The sequence below is a fragment of the Phoca vitulina genome, unplaced genomic scaffold (genome assembly GCF_004348235.1).
Source record: "Phoca vitulina isolate PV1807 unplaced genomic scaffold, GSC_HSeal_1.0 scaffold2, whole genome shotgun sequence".
Lineage (NCBI taxonomy): Eukaryota > Metazoa > Chordata > Mammalia > Carnivora > Phocidae > Phoca > Phoca vitulina.
Window position 1 is genome coordinate 74534413 of NW_022589705.1, and position 21880 is coordinate 74556292.

General features: G+C 38.9%; 1 protein-coding gene across 7 annotated transcripts in view; it reads right to left on the reverse strand.

Annotated features, from left to right (window-relative positions):
- ZMYM1 (zinc finger MYM-type containing 1) overlaps window positions 1-21880 on the reverse strand; it is a 46576-nt gene that overhangs the window by 7485 nt on the left and 17211 nt on the right. For 2 of the 7 annotated variants that reach the window (XM_032388210.1, XM_032388194.1), the window contains exons 1-5: window positions 17114-17285; window positions 8700-8869; window positions 7491-7563; window positions 7044-7293; window positions 1075-1249 (exon numbers count right to left, since the gene is read on the reverse strand). In XM_032388210.1, coding sequence (XP_032244101.1) covers window positions 1075-1249; window positions 7044-7293; window positions 7491-7563; window positions 8700-8795 — 594 coding nt within the window. In that variant the 5' untranslated portion in view covers window positions 8796-8869; window positions 17114-17285. Of the gene's footprint in view, window positions 1-1074; window positions 1250-5295; window positions 5478-7043; window positions 7294-7490; window positions 8870-17113; window positions 17286-21880 lie in introns of those variants that run through there. The other 5 variants (XM_032388201.1, XM_032388197.1, XM_032388219.1 and 2 more) reach the window with 5 other exon arrangements.

Below are 21880 nucleotides of genomic sequence, written 5' to 3' on the forward strand. Positions count from 1 at the left end.
TGGCTCAGTCGTTAAGCGTCTGCCTTTGGCTCAAGTCATGATCCCAGGGTCCTGGAATCGAGCCCCACATCAGGCTCCCTGCTCAGCAGGAAGCCTGCTTCTCCCTCTCCCACTTCCCCTGCTTGTGTTCCCTCTTATGCTGTGTCTCTCTCCGTCAAATAAATAAATAAAATCTTAAAAAAAAACCCAAAACACTTTGTGGTTGAGTCTTACTGACCAGTAGGCTATTATTATTTCTGCTATCTTTATTTGCAGTTTATAAACAAGTTTTCATATGCTTGGCTTTTCTTCAAGGCCAGATCATCCTGAGATTCTTTAGGAAAATCTCCATACAGAATTTATCATGAATTGTTATGTAAGAGGAACTGTCTCTCAGAAGTCTTTTATTCCATCTTCTTCACTGTCCTACCAACTGAAACTATTCCCAATGGTACGAAAAGCTAATCCCCACCCTTTTCCTAAAGTGGAACCATCCACAAGTGAACTAATGGAAGGAACTCAATCTTGGATGTTTCATTTGAGTCCCATGCAGTCAAATTCAAATGGAGTGGTTCTTTATGCAACAGGTCTTTATTCATACCTGCTTATATGCTGTACTAGTCTTTGACCAATTTTTTTTCACGATTTTATTTATTTATTTGAGAGAGAGAGTGCGCGAGTGTGTGGGGTGGGAGAGGAGCAGAGCAAGAGGGACAAGCAGACTCTGCACTGAGTACAGAGCCTCATGTGGGGCTCGATCTCATGACATGAGTTGAAATCAAGAGTCAGACGCTTAACTGACTGAGCCACCCAGGCACCCCTCTCCTTGAACTATTAAAGTAATGGGACTGTCCTTTCATCTGAAGCATATGAAACAGACTAGAGACAGTTTAATAGTAAGCCCCACAGTTCTCAAGACCACCGTGATGAGGCTGTCAGAGTGAAACTGAAAACAGGCATTACTACAAAGACAGTGTTTCACATGCTGGTATTTTACTTCATACTGAATCTAGGATTTAAAAAAATTCAGTAAAAACTCTAATATTTAAGCAAAATAATCAGAATCCCTAAAAGTTAAAAAAAATTGCAACTTACAACAGTAGTCTTCTGACACATGCTGCACTTGGTTAAAATGCTATTAGTACATATGGTAACAAATGCTTTTCTTTTTTCTTCATATGATGAAAGACAAGACTGGCTGCAAAAATTTTTGCTAGACGTATTATCTTCTAGCTGGACACTGATCACATCCTTTAGATTTAAGATGTTTCTAAAAGGAAAAACAAGGGCACCATTAAACACTTTTATAAGTTAAAGCACTCCTTCAAGTAACCCTCTCCCATTTCATCTACCTTTAGATGGTGCAACAGCAGTGACATCAGCCTTGAAATAAGAAAACCTGAATTTGGTATTTAGTTCTAGGACTTATATTATGCAATGACGGGTAAGTCATATATGCTCCCAAATGTTGATTCCCTCATCTATAAAGTAGGGATTATAAAACACAACTGATAGCACAGTTTGAGGATTACCTAGCTTATGTTAATTAGTGCTAGTGATAAAAGAATGATGATGAGAAATCACATATTCATACCTGACTAACTTTGTAATCTACAAGACAAGAGGATATCAAAATATGGTCTACAAACCTCCGGGGATACTCCAGATACTTTTAGAGGGGTCCACAAAAAACAAAACTATTTTCATATTAAAATATTATTTGTCCAAAAATTTTTTCCTATGTTAACATTTGAACTGATGGTGCACAATCAACAATGGGCCACTGCAATTCCACTCCTAGGTATGTACCCCAAAGAACTGAAGAGAAGTACTCAAAAAAGTATAAATACACGTATGTTCCTAACAGCACTATTTCAAATAGCTAAAAAAGATAGGGGCACTGGGCTGGCTCAGTTGGTAAAGCACACAACTCTTGATCTCAGGGTTGTGAGTTCAAGCCCTACATTGGGCCTGGAGCTTACTTAAAAAAGAAAAAAAAATAGCTAAAAGATGGAAACAGCCCAAATGTTCACCAATGAATGAACAAATTGTGCTATATCCATACAATGGAATATTACTCAGCTATAAAAAAAAGAATGAAGTGCTGCCATACATGCTACAACACATATAAACCTCGGATAAATCTCGAAAAAATTATGCTAAAAGACAGACACAGAAGGTTGCATGCTGTAGGATTCCAGTAATATGAAATATCCAGAATAGGTAAATCCATAGATAGAATGAAGATTGGTGGTTGCCAGGGGCTGAAGAGAGAGGAGATCTCTGGGGAGAAACTGCTTACTGGATACACTAGAGTGACAGAAATGTTCTGAACTAGACACTGTTGAGTGTACTAAATACTACTGAAGTGGCTTTTTGTTATGTGAATTTCACCTCAATAAATTGGGAGAAAAAAAACAATGCTGAGTCAAACGCCAGAGCCTGAGCACAAATTAAGGCAGTTGAACCAGAATGTCCTAGTATGTGTTATTCATTGCCACACATTCGCTGTAAAAATCATTTACTTTATTAAACTTTATCCTTGACAACCTCTTTTTAGTATTCTGTGTGATGATATGGGACACAGGCATAAAGTACTTCTCCTTCACACCAAAGTATGATGGTTGTCTCAAGGAAAATCTCACGTGGGAATGTTGAGAGTTACAACCTGAGGTAGTTACTTTTTTCATGGAATACATTTTTACTTGAAAGAACAAACTATTATCCAGAGTGGGTATCTGGCAAATATCTTCTCAAAAATGAATAAAGTAAGACTGTTACTTCAAGATAAACAACTGGCAGTTTCACTGCCAATGATAAAAGTCGAGCTTTCACTGAAAATTAGAATTATGGAAAATATGCCATCTCCAACTTGCTTCCCAATAGTTAAGCTTTCTTGATGAGATTAGTGGTATTTTTTTTTTTTTTTAGTGTTTCTTTTAACAAATGTGATTTTAAAAATATTGCATAAATATGCCAACAGGGGCACCTGGGTGGCTCAGTTGGTTGAGCGTCTGCCTTCAGCTCAGGTCATGATCCCAGGGTCCTGGGATCGAGCCCTATGTCAGGATCTCTGCTCAGCGGGGAGCCTGCTTCTTCCTCTGCCTGCTCATTTACCCGTGTGCTCTCTCTGTGTCTCTCAAATAAATAAATAAAATTTTTATAAAAAAAGAAATACGCCAACATTTGGAAGATCTACATAACTCAGTGAACCAGTACTTTCCAAATTATGATAGCATGTAAGAAAAATCATTCATTCATGGGTAAAAATAAAGCCATTCAAAGTACAAACAGACCAATGTATTTTAACCTAACAGTACAAAAAATTCATTGGTATGGTTTCAGATTTCACATTGTAACTAACCTTTAAGAAGTACTACCTATTTTCTGGTAGAGGATCAAAGAAGAGCATCCACAAAATCTAAAAGGCTATTAAAACACTCCTCCCTTTTCCAATTACATATTTGTAGTGCCAGATTTTTTTCACACTTCAGCTAAAACAACATTTTCCAATAAACTGAACAGAGGCAGATATGAAAACCCAGTCAGACGATGAAGTGGTTTGCAAAACTGATAAAACGATGCTTATTGAATTTTTCTTAAAATTCCTCCTCACTAAATTAAAAAATGTATATGGCTATTTTTCATTAAAAATATTATTTATGTCAATATGCAATGAGTTATTATTTTTAAATGAGTTAATAATTAGTTTAAAAATTTCTCAATTTTAATTTCGAACACAGTATATATTGGTAGATAGAACCTACATAAACTAAAGCTCTCTGGCTTTTCAAAAAATTTTAAGAGTGGAAAGGGGTCCAGAAACCAGAATGTTTAAGAACTGCCATGGTATCTGGCTACTTAGAACCCTTAGAGTATCAATCTTTCAGGATAATAGTTTTCCACATGAAATATTCCTGAAATCAACACTATTTTAACACTTTAACACTTACAAATTTTTAGTGTATTATGATTTTCCTCCTTCTTAAATAGATGGTACCAAAAGTAACAGGTTCATTTCATTATCACGAATCAATCATTTTACTGGTTTAAAATATAGCTCTAAATGCAGTATCTGAGTTGTGCTATCCTTGTACTTTACTCGACAAAAACTTTTCTAGGATTCACTGTGTGCCAGTTGGTGTTTACGCATTGGGAATATAAAGATCGAGTATGATCTGGTTCCTAATCTCAAGAGGTTCATAGTCTAGGGGCGCCTGGGTGGCTCAGTTGGTTAGGTATCTGCCTTCGGCTCAGGTCATGATCCCGGGGTCCTGGGATTGAGTCTTGCACTGGGCTCCCTGCTCAGCGGGGAGTCTGCTTCCCCCTCTCCCTGCTCCTTCTCTCTCTCAAATGAACGAATAAAATCTTAAAAAAAAAAAAGAGGTTCATATTCTAACTGGGGCGATATCAATTCTTTCTTTAAAAACATTAATTTTATGATTAATGTTGTGGGAACTATGAACACTATTAAAATACAGGCCATGGAATAATTACTCTGAGTGGGTGGGGGGTTAGTGAGAGGAGAGGAAAAAATGGTGTGGGAACAGACAAGAGGTAAAGATATTTGAGGCAGACCTTTAAGACAGAAAGAAATTAGCAGATGGAAAGGGAGGCAGAAGAAACCATTGGCAAAAGCATGGAAGTCTGAAAATGTTTACTGATTTTTACTGCTACCAGTATACTACATTCCTGGTTTCTAATCTACTAAGTCCTTATAAATAAAAAACTAAAAAATGAGTTTTCTTAATAGTACCTGAAATTAGCTTAAACAAACTAAGCACAGGACTGAACAACGTTCCTACATGTAAGTGTTATATAGCACAGGGACATTCTGAACTCTGCTGATTGCTATCAGAATCTCTGGTTGGTTCCAACTGGGATACTAAAGTGCAGAAATGACACTTCTTAAATACACTGCTCTCAAAAGAAGTCTTATTTTTCTAACATGATTTAAAATGCCATTTTCGAAGCTAACTTTTATTTGGTTCATGAAACAGAATAAAAACTGCATTAACTCAAAACAGATTTTAAATCACTGCTATGAAAGAAACCTCAATACTAACTGATAATTAGCTAAAATCTTGAGAACTATATATTAATACAAGACGCTAATAAATGTGAAAGAAAAAAATTTTTTAAAAAGCACAGGTTACTCTGGACAATGGATGGCCTCTCCCAGCCTAAGCATTATTACCGTTCCACCAACCTATACAATAGTGTTTTTATCAAAAAAAAATTTGTATTCCAAAGGAAGTAAAACCTGTTTCATATTTTTGCTCATATTGGATTTCTTCATCTTAGGGAACAACTTACACACTATATCTTTCCTGTTTCAGCCTTTTCAATCTGTCTGGGAGATCTGCTGAAGATGTACAATGGGTAAACTCCAAACACAGTAACATGATACCTTAACTTCTCAGGACCTCAGTTTCCTCAAAACCAAAAGAAAATGTTTGGACTGGATGATCTCTAAGGTCCCTTCCAGTTTTATGATTCTGCAGAGAAAGAAAGCAGACTGAAGAGAGTGCCTTACAGCCCTTAGCAAAAAGGAAAAAAGACATAGTATTGAAGGGTTGAAAAAACACAAGAGAAAGGTTGAGTTTCAGGGAGTAAGACTCGAAGCAACAGATAACACCCGAAGCAGCAGCTAAACAAGGAGCTGAAGCAACCAATAAAAAGGGTTTGTGAGTTTGTTAAGAGAATAACAGTGATAACTAACATTTACTAAGGTCTTATTACATGCCAGTATTGTTCTGATCACTTAAATCTATTATTTAATGCTCATAATTCTTATGTGCATTTAACAAAACAAATGGGAATACTAAGAAGTTCTCGATGCTTTTCAAACTTTAGCATATAGATGTATCATCTGGGGACAAATGCAACTCTGATTCAGTAGGTCTGGATGAGGCCTAAGATTCTGTATTTTTATTTAACAAGCTCCCAGATGATATGGATACAGCTGCTATGAGTTGTACAATATAACCGTAAATGGAGGAAGCAAAATTCAAATTATGGCAACCTGATTCCAAAATAAGACATATGAAAGGAATTTATTATATTTACGAGCAAAACTGGTGGCTTATGTGTTTTCTTTGTTCTGAAACAAAAACATTTAAAATTTAGCATTAGCATTTAATGAGTACTAACAAACCAGAATTATACTACGATAGGATTCTCAAAGTACGTTGATCCTTTATACATCCAGGGTAGAGTTCAAGGTTTTGGACATTTTCCACTAATTCATTATGAAATTACTACTTCCTTTCTCTGCATCTAAATTGCCTTATATATATATATAAAGAAGTTAGTAATACAGACCCCAACACTGAAATCTTGAAAAGACTACATCCATCCATGTTTACCTACGACTATTCAATTTTGTAAAAGAATCGAATAACTTCATTTACCATTATGAGAAACATTATTTTATAATGTCACACCTTGGCTATTTTATACCTTGGAAGATCCAAATTAACTATTACATGATTAATGTGTTAGTGGTTTGCCTCCTATACGGTTAAATGATAAAATAGAATGGGCATATAATAATTTCACTTATAGAGAATTTTAAATGAAGAGTAGGAAGGTTAAGTTTCAGAAGTCACATTATTTAAAGCTGAAGAGAAATAGAACTCCTTACGTTTTAATTTCTGCAAATCTCTCAACAAAAAAAGTATTTCTGAAGAATCTAACAGAGGAACTGAAAGCAGAAGCAGCTTCTTTTCACTAAACCGAGGTGATACTTCTTCAGAAAAAATGAAAATAGGGGCGCCTGGATGGCTCAGATGGTTAAGCATCTGCCTTCGGCTCAGGTCATGACCCCACAGTCCTGGGATCGAGCCCTGCATCACGCTCCCTGCTTGGCAGGGAGCCTGCTTCTCCCTCTACCTCTGCTGTTCCCCCTGCTTGTGCTCTCTCACTCTCTCTGTCAAATAAATAAATAAAATCTTTAAAAAAAAGAAAAGAAAAGAAAAAATGAAAATGTAGACAGTTACAACCAAGACTCTGATCAAGATCTATGTAGGGAAGTAAAAGGAGCATAATTTAGAATTATATACTTTGAGCAGTTTGAACAAGTTCTCTTGGGAAGAGCTGGTGAATTGGCAGATGAAATGTATTCAGTGATGCACAGCGTGGAGCAGAAAAGCTGAGTAGACCCTTTCCTCTGATAAGCAGTTTGCCCCTTCTGGAGGATTTTTTTACAACCAGAACAGGAAACCTGAATAGCTGTGGTTGAAACTGAAGGAAGCATTTTATTCATGCCAGATGATGTCAGAGAAAGCTGAATGCCTGCAGTCAACTGTGGAGCTATAAACACAAAACAGGAAGGAAGAAAATTAGTATTTACATAAAATTAAGTATGCATTCTTTTGTTTTCTTTTAGAGGTTACTTCTGGACTTGAAACCCCAAACAATGCACTATTCAAAGACACTCTAAAAAAGTAGAATAAACTGGCTATTACATTGGTTAGAATAAATAGGATTAATTTAAGTAATTCTATTACCACTGTCTGAAAATGTGGTGTTTATTTTCAGTTCATTCTCCTGAGTTTTAGGCTGCTGGGCTTGACAATACTCCTAAAAAAAGAGATGAAAATAATGAATACAATGTGTATAAAACAACTAGTTATTCAACAGAAAATAATACTGTATATTATTGATATATAATACGGTATATTAGTGAATTGTATAACTGAACTGAACCATAGGTGAACACTCCCCTTTTGGTGACCTTTGGCTGACACATTATATTCTATACATTATATATTATATTCTATCATTCCTAGATGTGATTTCAGTAATATTTGTTCACAGTCCTTCAGTAAGCTACCACAAATAGAGGAGACACACTCAGTAATGACGCCTATTTTCCCTCCTTGTTCTAATCAATAATAGCTAATTGTCTTCATAAAGACCTTAAACACAAAATTGTTGGAGTGGGCTAAACGAGTCTTGCAGAGGATTTTTCAGAGCAGCAGGCACTCTATCTAAACATGATCTATGTGTTTGAATGTCCATACATTGAAGAAGCAATCAATACTTCCGAGATGGGACAACATTCCCCAGTGTCACCAACTCAATGGGAGTAATATCCTTACTTAATACTGATTTACTTTAGGCTATTTCTAAACAGAATACTAGAAATAAATTAAAACTGAATTTACTTTTTGTTTCATTAGAAATTTCACCTAGTTCATATATAAACATTTTAAGGAAATTTGGCACTACTCACAGAACATTCACAGCTTGAGTCAGTTTATCATTTACAGGTTCTTTAGCATATAATATGTCTAAAAAAGTTTAAGAATAAACATGAAACTGATTTGGGTAAAATAATTACAAAGAAAAAAATTCTAAGAATTTATAATGTACTAAACAGAGTCAGTAGCATAAAAACATACAATTAGTTACTCATATTGTTTCAAGTTAAGAAAAATGAAAACAAAAATGTGTTAACCTTAGTTAGGCCCATAATACCCTAAGCAATCCGTTTGTCAATCCAAAACCCAATTCTAAACATCCATTCTTCGCTCAAATCATATTCTTGCGTATAGTTGTGACGGCACTTTACACCATATACCTTGTATTATTTGACCAACTGCTTAGGGGAAGATAAAGATTTCAGGTTTTCAGCCAGTAAACCAGCATCTGCATAACTGAAATGTATACTTAAATGCTGCTCTACAAAAAAGAAAATAAGGTAGGATATTTACCTGAGCATTGTCAGGTTCTGTCTTAATTTCATCTAGCCGCCCCAGTTGTGGTGTCACTGCTTTGTCACATTTACCATCTATCGGTGATTCTTTCATCTTGGGGTCTGATACAAAAGAATCCTCCAGGTCCAAACTAATGAATTTCTTCTTGGGGAACAGTATCCAGGTTCCTAAAATAAAATATGAATTGATGGGACAGTCTGATTTTCTGGAAGCACAAAGGGTCTTTAGACAGCTTGGACTCAAGGTTCCTTCACAGTACCAACACTAGCTTTCTTCCCTTCATCCATTATTCCCCAACATAGCTTTGCTTTATAATTCTTTGGTAGACATATCTCTATGCTTTCTTCTGGAACTAGTTTTCTCCACTTCTATTCTCCCAGGCCTGCCTATAGCATTAGCTCACCAAACCCACAAGTTTACTTCTAACTTAGTCTTAGAAAACATAAAGTCTTCTATCCAAGGTTAATCCAAATACCTGTGCTCACTACCTCTCCCCTGCCACTGCTCTTATAGAGCCAATTATTATCTATATCTTCTTCAACTTCTCTTTCCCTCCTTATTGGTTCTTCACATATAAACATTCAAATACACTCAAGGATCCAACTTTTAAAGCTAGTGCCCTCTCTCTGACCACTCCCTTCCCTCATCCTTGAGCCTCTCTGTTTCCTTGAATCCTATGACTGCAAGGCCTATTTCTCCTCCTATCTCTTTGACAGTCTTCTTCTCATTTATTTCACCTGCTTCTAAAATATTTGTGTTCTGGGTGCCTTAGTCAGTTAAGCATCTGCCTTTGGCTCAGGTCATGATCCTAGGGTCCTGGGACAGAGCCCCGAGTCGAGCTTTCTGTTCTGCTTTTCTCTTTGCAGCGCCCCCCCACCCCACCCAGCTCATGTTCTCTCTCAAATAAAATCTTTTAAAAAATAAAAATATTTGTGTTCCTCCAAAGCACAATTCCACAGGACTCTTTCTCACTTGTTCTGTGGGCAAAACCTTGGATTCAACTATCATTTATAGGCTGATTTTCCCCTATATTTCTGAGCTCCAGCCCATATACCTAACTGCCTACTAAATATCTCCACTTGGACGCTCCACAGGTCCCTCAAATTCAAGAGATTTAAAACTATATTCTTATATAATTCCCAAAAGTCTGCTTTACACATGTTCCCTTTCTTATAAAATGCACTATCCTATATACCCAATTTCCCAAACCAGAAATCTAGGGGTAATCCTAAGCTTCTCTTCTCTCAAAGTTCCCACATCTAATCACCAAAGTGGATCAAATATACCTTCTATATATGTTTTGAATCTATTTTGCATTTACACTTCATGCCTGCTCCCCCCCGTCCCATTAATGGATTCCTTTTTGGTAACTAGATAAGATAGTTAAAATCCAAAATCAAAATATAAAAGATTGTTACACATTCAGGCTTAAAATATAATTCCATTTTATAGCTTTTGAGGAACTACAAGTGCCTTTTTTTGTTTTTTAAAATTTTTATTTTTTGAGAGAGAGCCTGTGTGCGCACAAGCAGGTGGGAGGAACAGAGGTAGAGGGAGAAGCAGGCTCCCCACTGAGCAGGGAGTGGGACATGGGGCTTGATACCAGGACCCTGAGATCATGACCTGAGCTGAAGGCAGATGCTTAACCTACTGAGCCACCCAGGCCCTCCTACAAGTGACTTTTGATTGCTCAGCCCCAACGCCTCTTTTTCCAGGATAGACTAGTTCCTTCTATATTCTTTTCTCTCATCTTTGGTCCTTTCCCCACTTTTCTGGTAGCTTTTACTGCAAGTCCCTATCACAAAGCAGAAAATTAAATGAATAAGGCCTGACTTGTGAAGTGCAATAAAAGCTCATATGGCCTCTGCCCAGCCCATTTGAGCATTGAGCACAACCAGCAAAGCAAAACTCACGGGAAATTAACTACTAGACTGTCATTCACCTGAAAGAAAATATGCAAGTCTAAAAATCAATTAAAAACAAAGCATCTATGAGCTTTTGCATCTTGGAATCCCTTCAAATGTGTCAGTCATTACACCAATAGGCAAATAATGGAAAGCACCTTGACAGTGTAATTAATTAATCTAAAATATGTTTTTGAAGCAGGGAAAACAGTATATAACATTTCTTTAGCTATTAGAAAAACAAAAAGAGCAAAAAACATACATGAATAACAAATCCAGTACTTCTTTTTCCAACAAGATGCACATTAGAGTAAAATAAGTCCTAGAAACCTTTTTTTTTTTTTTTTTTTTTTTAAGATTTTATTTATTTATTTGAGAGAGAATGAGATAGAGAAAGAGCATGAGAGGGGGGAGGGTCAGAGGGAGAAGCAGACTCCCCGCCGAGCAGGGAGCCCGATGCGGGACTCGATCCCGGAACTCCAGGATCATGACCTGAGCCGAAGGCAGTCGCTCAACCAACTGAGCCACCCAGGCGTCCCAAACCTTTTTTTTTTTTAAAGATTTTATTTTTGGGGCGCCTGGTTGGCTCAGTAGGAGGAGCATGCGTGGGGCTTGAACTCACGACCCTGAGATCAAGAGTCACATGCTCCTCCAACTGAGCCACGTAGGCACCCTGAAACCTCTTTTTTTATATAGTCTATCACCTGTCTTTCCTGGGGATAAACCATGTATGTCAGAGAGTATTAATAGTCCTAGGATAAATGTGGTACATGTTCCTGCTGGTTAATAATACTACTTGGTAATAACCAATTAAAACATTTTAAACCAAAGAGGGATATATCATGGATCAGAAAACAAAATTCACATTAATTTTTTAAGAAGACTTTATTTATTTGACAGAAAGAGAGCACAAGCAGGGGGAGGAGCAGGCAGAGGGAGAGGGAGAAGCAGGCTTCCCACTGAGCAGGGAGCCCGATGCGGGGCTCGATCCCAGGACCCTGGGATCATGACCTGAGCCGAAGGCAGTTGCTTAACCAACTGAGCCACCCAGGTGCCCCTCAAAATTGATATTAATTTTTAAAGTAAAACATGAGACTGCAAAGAAATTGCAAGCTATCGGGAGTTATTTCCAGACACACAAACAGATCTCCAGAGAGAATGTATGTGCTTTCCTCCTGGAAAATTAGTACAATATTGATGCTTCAAATTGCTTCACCTTAATCTTTTAATTCTTCCCCACTATGTTGTGCTCATACTGTTCTACCTGTAAAGTTATTTTTGCTTATTCAAACCCTATTCAGCTTCTAAACCAACTCAGCTCCAAATTTTATCAGATTGGCAAGAATTAAAAATAAGAATGATATGGGACGCCTGGGTGGCTCAGTCGGTTAAGCGTCTGTCTCAGGCTCAGGTCATGATCCTGGGGTCCTGGGATCAAGTCCCGCATCGGGCTCCTTGCTCAGTGGGGAGCCTGCTTCTCTCTCTGCCTGTCACTCCCCCTGCTTATGCTCTCTCTCTCTGTCTGACAAATAAGTAAAATCTTAAAAAAAGGACTGATAAGTCTAGGGGTGCCTGGCTGGCTCAGTCGGCAGAGCACAAAACGCCTGATATCAGGGGTCATGAGCCCCATGTTGGGTGTAGAGATAACCTAAAAAAAAGAAGAGATGATAAATCTAGGCATAACAGATAACATTAACAGGCTTTACCCCTGAGCACACTTTGCAGGACAGAGCAGAGGAAAAGGCCCAAGCAGAAAACAGCAGCACAATGAGCTAAGGAGATGGGAGTTCTGGGTGGCCAAAGCAGTCAGAATTCTTGAGGCACAAAGGACAGGTGGGAACCAAGGAGAAACAAGCCTCCCAATTTGCATACAAATCTCCTCCTCCCCTTATTAGCTGACTTCCAAATGTACATCTACAGAGTATGACACTAAAAAATCTAGCAGAAAACAGAAGGTTGAGTCTAAAGAGCTGAACAGAGATTATATATAGTAGCTTTGCAGAGCTAAGAACAAAGTTGAAATTTAAGCCCAGCAAAGGTAGAGGGGATTTGGTAAAGATCTGGACTTGCAGTTGAGAGGGCCCATGTGTTAGGAGTAAGGGCCACATCACAGGAGAAAAGACCACTCCCTAGAAGAAAGGGCAAACCAAAATAAATCAGCCCTAATAAGGCATAACACTAACTCTCAAAAGGATCAATATAATCTGTTAGGGGGAAAAAAAAAAAAAAAATATATATATATATATATATAAATATATAAATATATATAGTCTGTTAGAACTATCTGCCTGCCTACAGGAAACTTAGCCCTCTCTGGAGGAAGTACACCTAGAGTCTTTAAATTTTTTCATCCATAATACAATAAAAATTTATGGGTACATCCCAACAAAAAACCCCCCAAAAGACTGAAAACCAATGAAAAGAAAAAAGACAATAGAACAGACCTATTGGTAACTCATATTGGTATTATCAGGCTAGGACTTTGATACATTTGAGAAAATAGAGAAAAAGATGGAGAAGTTTAGCAGAGTCCTGGAATAATTAAAAAAAAAAAAAAGTCATGGAAATTTGATAACTGGAAAATAAAATAGGGAAATTAAGAATAGATACATTTTATATCAACAGTACAAAGTAGTTCAGATTGATACATAAAAGGATAAAAATACAAATAGGGTAAGCAACATGCGGAACAAGGCAAAAAGGTCTAACACAGAGGTAAACCGAGTCCCAGAATAAGGGAAAACAGACAATGCAACAGAAGCAATATTTGAAGAACTACTGGCTAGACAATTTCCCCAAAATCAAGAAAAATATCAAACCACACAAATTCAAGAAGCTCTGTGAGTAACAAATAAGGTAAATACAAAGGGAAACACAACCACCCACATCATAGTCACACTAGTGAAAACTAAAGATTAAAAAAAAAAGTCTTAAAAGCAGCTAAAGATGGGGCGCCTGGGTGGCTCAGTTGGTTAAGCGACTGCCTTCGGCTCAGGTCATGATCCTGGAGTCCCGGGATCGAGTCCCGCATCGGGCTCCCTGCTCGGCAGGGAGTCTGCTTCTCCCTCTGACCCTCCCCCCTCTCATGCTCTCTCTCTATCTCATTCTCTCTCAAATGAATAAATAAAATCTTTAAAAAAAAAATTAAAAAAAAAAAAAGCAGCTAAAGAAAAAAGACAACATACAGGAGAACAAAAATTAGAATAAAGGCTGTTTTCTTGTCAGAAACAATGAAGGCCAGAAGCCAATGGAGTATCTTTACGGTGCTGAAAAAAACAACTACCTAAAATTCTCTAGTCAGTAAAAATATCCTTTAAGGATAAAGGTGAAATCAGGATATTTTCAGATAAATGAAAATGAGAATTTATCACAAACAAACCTATACTGTAGAAATGCTAAAGGGGCGCCTGGGTGGCTCAGTCATTAAGCGTCTGCCTTTAGCTCAGGTCATGATCCCAGGGTCCTGGGATCGAGCCCCCCCATCGGGCTCCCTGCTCAGCAGAGAGTCTGCTTCTCCCTCTCCCACTCCCCCTGCTTGTGTTCCCTCTCTTGCTGTGACTCTGTCAATAAATAAAATCTTTAAAAAAAAAAAAAAAAAAAGAAATGCTAAAGAAAATTCTTTAAGTTAAAGTGAAATACTCAATGGAAATTTGGTGTAAAAACTGGAAAGGGAGAAGTAAACAAACTGCTTTTATTTGTAGAGAGCACGATGGTGTACATAGAAAACCCTAAGGAATATCTTCTCCCTGCCCGGTAAAATACTCAAATAAGTGAACTTAGAAGGATCATAGGATAATACAACATCAATATTTAAAAATTTCTTCTCTAACCGCTTCACCATTGTTCTAGAGGTTCTAGTCAGGTTAATAATGCAAGAAAAAGGGGCAGCTGGGTGGCTCAGTCGTTAAGCGTCTGCCTTCGGCTCAGGTCATGATCCCAGGGTCCTGGGATCGAGCCCCGCATCGGGCTCTCTGCTCGGCGGGAAGCCTGCTTCTCCCTCTTCCACTCCCCCTGCTTGTGTTCCCGCTCTCGCTGTGTCTCTCTCTGTCAAATAAATAAATTAAAAAAAAATGCAAGAAGAAAAAAGAAATCTTGAAAAGGAAGAAGTAAAATTGTCATTATTTATAGATGACATGTTGTATACATTGAAAATGATCTCCAAGTAATTACTGCAATTATTAAGTAAATTTAGGAAGGTCAATATTCCAAAATCATTTTTTACTAGAACAATTAAATAAAAATTTTATTTTTATTTTTTAAAAAGATTTATTTATTTATTTGTCAGAGAGAGAGCGTGAGCGAGTGCACAAGCAGGGGGAGCGGCAGGCAGAGGGAGAAGCAGGCTCCCCGCTGAGCAAGGAGCCTGATGTGGAACTTGATCCCAGGACCCTGGCTGGGATCATGACCCAAGCCGAAGGCAGACGTTTAACTGACTGAGCCAACAAGTGTCCCCGAAATAAAAAACTTTAAAACAACCATTTGTAAAGCATCTCAAAACATCAAATACATGAATATATCTAATGAAATATGTCAAGATCTCTACACTGAAAACAAAACAGTGCTAAGAGAAATTAAGGAAGATATAAAGAAACATAGCATGCTCTTTGATTGACTTAATATTGTTACATCAGTTTTCCCCAAATTGAGCTACAGATCAAAATCTCAGTTTTTGTGGATTTGCAAGATGATTCTAATGTATATGGAACGTATACAAAACCCAGAATAGCTAAAACAATCTCAAAAAAGAAAAAAGTTGGAGGACTTACTATAACGCTACAGTAATTAATATAGTGTGGTATGGTCACAAGCAAAAATAAAGTGACTAATGTGTCCAGAAGCAGGTATACTCTTTTTACTTCTTTGCATTACAGCCACGTCCTTATACGTTACACTTTGCAAAAATATGTTTTATATTCACTTGTGTTCTTTTACTGGTTTGACAGAAAGGCTGGAGGCACAAGGCTAAATGCTTTTCAAACCAAACTAAAATGTCCATGCTTAGTTCTATAGGCAATGGGGAGCCATTATTTATAAAATGCCTACATACTAGAATTAGAGGGATAATTAGGATGTCCCAACATTCTGTAATACTCTGCTAGCACAGGATAATTGTAACAATATAAACACATGCAAGGTAAAAGCAGAAATGAGGGAAGAGAAAATGGTTAAAGTCTTCTAGAAGAGAAGATCTAAGCTAGGTTTTAAAGTGCCTACAAAGCAATGATGAAAGAATATTCCAGGTTGGAGAGAGCATGCTAACTCTTGTAAATCAGTAGCTTTTGGGGTTCAGCAAACATTTCATTCATATTTTTTAAAATTAGTTTAAAAATAGGGGTGCCTGGGTGGCTCAGACGGTTAAGCATCTGCCTTGGCTCAGGTCATGATCCCAGGGTCCTGGGATGGAGCCCCGCATCGGGCTCCTGGCTCAGCGAGGAGCCTGCTTCTCCCTCTCCCTCTGCCTCTCTCCCTGCTCATGCTTTCTCTCTCTGTATCTCTGTGTCTCAAATGAATAAATAAAAATCTTTAAAAAAAAAAATTAGTTTAAAAATAAAATCATGATAAGCATTTAACTGTGTAATATATCAAATGTTAAGTATTTCGGAGACGTCCAAAGCATTAATTTGTGCTAGATTAACACTGACCTTCAGGAAATAGCTTTTCCTGCCATCTAGATGAATACAGTTCAATTCCCCATAGCTGTGTCACCGATAAGGTTACACCTTTTCACCAATCCTTTTTGGATTCTGACCTGTACATGTTCACTCACAGAAAATGCTGGAGGCAAATTTATTATTTTAGCAAGGGCATCTACTCCCCTAAGGCTGTTGCCTCATCCTAGGAGTTAAATGTCAAACTGTTCAGTCCTGATACTGCCAGGACTAAATGCAATATAGTTCTTGTTATAAATTTTAAAGGCTTCTCGTCTTGTATATTTGTGATGAGGAATACCAGTTACTGTCAGGTGTTATCAGTGGTCGAACTCTTACTGAAATTGCACCCCGAGAAAGCTGGAAGTTACCGTTTGCAAACACTAGTCCATGCAAACCAAGATACTATCAATCCTGGGCACTAAAGCAATATACTGAAATAAAGTGATGAAGACTGCACCTGCATCTAATCCCAATTTCAAGTCCGAATTCATCGAGTCAAACTTTTGTACTAAACTTTTTTTTTTTTTTTTAGCTGAGACTCCGTGTACACATCTAATTGCAAAAGGACTTCCACGATTTTTTTTTTTAAGTTGTTTGTAAAAACACTACTGCTTAATGAAGGAGAGCTACAAGTGTGATCAAATGAATGTTTTTAAAAAAGGCCGCGGATAGAGACCAAAGGCTTGAAAGCCCAGTAACGGCGCAGTGGGAGCAGGCGGCGAGAAACGCTGGAAAACTCGGGGCAAGGATCCCCCGACTCTGCGGACAAGGTTAAAGGAGACGACAAACACAATCCAGGGGCCTGACCCCGAGCTCCCGACCCCTCACATGGCGGAATCCGCACGCAGGGACCCACCTTTAGGACCCCGGCCCGACCCGAAGCTTCATTCTCCCGCCACAGGCGAAACTCTCTGCCCCTTTCCGGTCAGGCGCAGAAATCCACGGCCGCTTAAGAGGGCTTACTAATTTCTCTCAGGGACGCTGGCCGCGCGAGGATTCTCAAAGGAACTTCGACGCCAAACGGTCACACAGGCCCCGCCCCTTTCCCGCCGCACTCTGCGGCCGAGCATGCGCAGCGCAGGTAGTCGGGCGGGGCCCACGTTCCCTTGGCTACAGAGGGCGGGGAAGAGCCCTTAGTGCTGCCCAGGGTCTGATCTTTGAAGCCGTCCTACAGGGCCCCAAATTTGGACCCTTAAATGCTGGGGGCAACGTCGGGATGGACTCAGAGTTCAGGCGCGGCATTTGGATTTACTGGATTCGAGAGATGGGTCTATTAGCAATTTCTGTAAATCCCAATTTCTTCATCCTTGAAATGGGGTTTATTATAGTGCCTTTGCCATAGGCATGTGAAGATTGGAAAGGCAATGTTGGTAAAGTTCCACGTACATAGTAAATTCCCAGTAAAAGGAATTATCTGCAGCGATGGAGAGAGGGTTCAGGCTTTTTCCATTTTGGGGCACTCTTCGTATATTAAAAGAATCCCAAAAGAGTGTGCAAAAATCATGGTGTGTTTTAAATGCTACTTAACAAATTAACACTTTCAACGCCTAAAAAAGTATAGGATCAAATAATTGTGCTATTCTTTTTTTTTAAAGATTTTATTTATTTATTTGACAGAGAGAGACACAGCGAGAGAGGGAACACAAGCAGGGGGAGCAGGAGAGGGAGAAGCAGGTTTCCCGCTGAGCAGGGAGCCCGATGCGGGGCTCGATTCCAGGACCCTGGGATCACGACCTGAGCCGAAGGCAGACGCTTAACGACTGAGCCACCCAGGCGCCCCTAATTGTGCTATTCTTAAAATCATAATAGGATTATAGAAGATATATAGAGTTGAATGATGAATTTATTGCAATTTTGTCTTAAACCATACTTCTTGAGATATTATCAAAAGTCTGTGTCCTGGGGCGCCTGGCTGGCTCAGTTGTTAAGCGTTTGCCTTCGGCTCAGGTCATGATCCCAGGGTCCTGGGATCAAGCCCCGCATCGGGCTCCCTGCTCCGCGGGAAGCCTGCTTCTCCCTCCCCCACTCCCCCTGCTTGTGTTCCCTCTCTCGCTGTGTCTCTCTCTGTCAAATAAATAAATAAAATCTTTAAAAAAAAAAGTCTGTGTCCAGCCCAAAAGGCCCTCCTGACCCCTGCTGCTATGGTCCCTAAATGTCCTCTGCAGTTAACTTCAAATTTAGACTCTTTGGTGATTCTGAATACTTCATTGGTAACTGAACTTAATTTCTCCAACAGTTATTCTTACCTTTCTAATATAATATATACTAAGTACATCATTTTATTATTTGTTCTCTGTTCCCTTTGTTCCGTTTCTCTGCCTTCTTTTGGCTAATTTGAACATCTTCTAATATCCCATTTTTTTTAAAAAAGATTTTATTTATTTGACAGAGAGAGACACAGCGAGAGAGGGAACACAAGCAGGGGGAGTGGGAGAGGGAGAAACAGGCTTCCCGTGGAGCAGGAAGCCTGATGCGGGGCTCGATGCGGGGCTCCATCCCAGGACTCTGAGATCATGACCTGAGCCGAAGGGAGACGCTTAACGACTGAGCCACCCAGGCGCCCCCTAGTATCCCATTTTAACTATTGTGTTTATGACAGTATCTCTTTGTATACTTTTTTTTTTAGTAGTTGCTCTAGTGATTGCAATAAACATAATTTACTTTCCATAGTCCACTTAGAATCAGTATTTTACTACTTCAAGTGGAATGTAGAACTATTACCCCCAAATAAATCCCTTTATCATCTCCCCACACTTTTGTTATAGTTGTTTTATGTATTAGAATCATAAACCCCATCAGGCAGTGTTAATAATTTTTACTGTCAATAGTAAATATTTTTATTTTTTTTAAGATTTTTTTTTTTATTTATTTGACAGAGAGAGACACAGTGAGAGAGGGAACACAAGCAGGGGGAGTGGGAGAGGGAGAAGCAGGCTTCCCGTGGAGCAGGGAGCCGGATGCAGAGCTCGATCCCAGGACTCTGGGATCATGACCTGAGCCAAAGGCAGACGCTTAAGGACTGAGCCACCCAGGCGCCCCAATAGTAAATATTTTTTTTTTTTTTTAAAGATTTTATTTATTTATTTGAGACAGAGAGAATGAGAGAGAGAGAGCACGTGAGAGGGGGGAGGGTCAGAGGGAGAAGCAGGCTCCCTGCCGAGCAGGGAGCCCGATGTGGGACTCGATCCAGGGACTCCAGGATCATGACCTGAGCCGAAGGCAGTCGCTTAACCAACTGAGCCACCCAGGCGCCCCCAATAGTAAATATTTTTAAAATTACTCAAGAGAATAGTCTACTATGTTTACTCAGATATTTACCATTTCTGTTCTTCTTTCATTCTTGATGTTCCCCATTTCCTTCAGGTATCATTCCCCTTCTATCTGAAGAACTTCCTTTAGCAATTCTTTTAGAGCAGGACTGTTGCCAAAAAATTCTTTTGGTTTTTCTTCTCTAATAATGTCTTTATTTTACCTCTACTCCTGAAGAATATTTTCACTGGATATAGAAGGGTATTTCTTGATAGGGTAGGAGAAAAAAATCCCAGTGAGGTAGGACTATCAAATGACCATCGCTTACCTAATCACAATACCTGGAAGATGGAGTACTCTGATTCCAGTGTAGGTCATATAATAAAAATTTTGACTCTTTCCCTCCTTGATCGATCCATTTGTGATGTTCAACTCTTAGAACTTCCAAATTATGTAAGCCAGTAGATTCTCTCTCTCTTTTTTAGTTTTATTTATTTATTTTAGAGAGGGGGGCGGCAAGTGTGAGCCGGGGAGGGGAGGAGAAGAGGGAGAGGGAGAGAGAGAATCTTCAAGCAGACTCCCCTCTGAGTGTGGAGCTCTACTCAGGGCTCGGTCCCAGGACCCTGACATAATAGATTCTCTTTGTACTTGACCTACTTCGATTTGGTTTTCTGTCATTTGCAGCCAAAATCTTGTTTAGTAAATGTATCCATGAGCAATTGCTGACAACAAATGTGTTTTATTTTCTAAGTTAACATAAGTTGGTCTAAGCAAGATAAAGCAGTTGAGTCTTTAAGTTGTGTAGACTCTTGTTTCTAATAAATGAATGACTTGTACAAGTAAAATATATCAATGAGAGATAAGCCCTAGCTTTTGTGTAACAACTTCAGGAGAACTGGAGCACTGAGTGCACATCCCTGCTTCTGATAATAGGACCAAGAAAAAAAAAAAACATGATAAAAAAGATTGAATCCTCATCCCAGGTGAGGACTACCACTGAGTGTGCAAACTGCTTTTTCATGGGGGCAGTTACCTAATTTTTGAGACATTAATTTGTATTGTTGCATACTTCTCCTCCCTTGCATCTTTGTCAGAGGGATTTTGGTAGGACCCAAAGCAGAAGCTATTGGAAGTCAAGAGCTGTCTTATGTTTTATGAAAATTCAACCTGACTGAAAAGATTATGAAAATATCCAGGGAGAGGAATACCTGGGTGGCTCAGTTGGTTAAGCGTCTGCCTTCGGCTCAGGTCATGATCCCAGGGTCCTGGGATCGAGTCCTGCATTAGGCTCCTTGCTCAGCAGGGAGCCTGCTTCTCCCTCTGCCTGCTGCTCCCCCTGCTTGTGTGCTCTCTCTCTGACAAATAAATAAATAAAATCTTTTAAAAATGTAAAAAAAAAAAAAAGAAAAAGAAAATATCCAGGGAAGGAGTGTGTGTGTGTGTGTGTGTGTGTGTGGTTAAGAAGACAAGGAAGTGCCTTAGAGAAAACCAAGGAAGAAAAGATTTCAGAAGGCTAGGAAGTGGGTGAAGGTCTATAGTTTTGTGATTTGAGGCAACCTGCACCATGTTCTTTGACAGCACCATGGGGAGAGGGCTGGACCCTGAGCATAAGGAGTTTTATCCTCAATGAAGATGCTCATGCCCTAAGCCACGGGTCCTGATGAGATCATGCAGATTGGGGCAATGGCCATCTCTGTGGTAACCAATCTGGACTATTGAGCCAATCGCTGCAGAGCCTCCCTGATGCTTTAATGGTGGATAAGACCCACCCTAGGATATATACATATCTCTGGTGGAATTCTTGGGAATGCCAATAATGACTAAGATTAAGTTTTCTGCCAGTGTAACAGCATGAGGCTTCAGGTTTGGATTTAAGTTCATTATGAGAAAATAAATGTTATTTTCTCCATACCTGAATATGCCCTAAAATTCATCCCTGTTACTTCTGGATGAAGCACCAGACCCCAACTTAGTTCCTTGACTTATCACTTTTGAATAAGTATCTGAAGAGAGAGGCCCAATAGCAGTCAAGCCATAGTCCTAAAATTCCCCAGGAGTTCACCCATAATCAGTGGCATTCATACCCTTAGGAAAACACCTAAATATTAAGGATATCCTGCTTTGGGTCCGGAGTAGGAGTTCAGAAAGAATGAGAATTAATCCACAACTTTATTCTTTGTATTCTATATCTCCCTAAAAAGGCTTCTTATATATTTTCCCCCAACCATAACCTTCATCACTTTTGTAATGGAAAAAAAGCCCCATAAATTTATTGAAAAAAATCAAGAGTCAAAGAATGATCCAAAATAATAGTATGAGATTTCACCAGATAATTAGTACACAGCTAATTGTCAATAACGATCTGCAGTAGAGA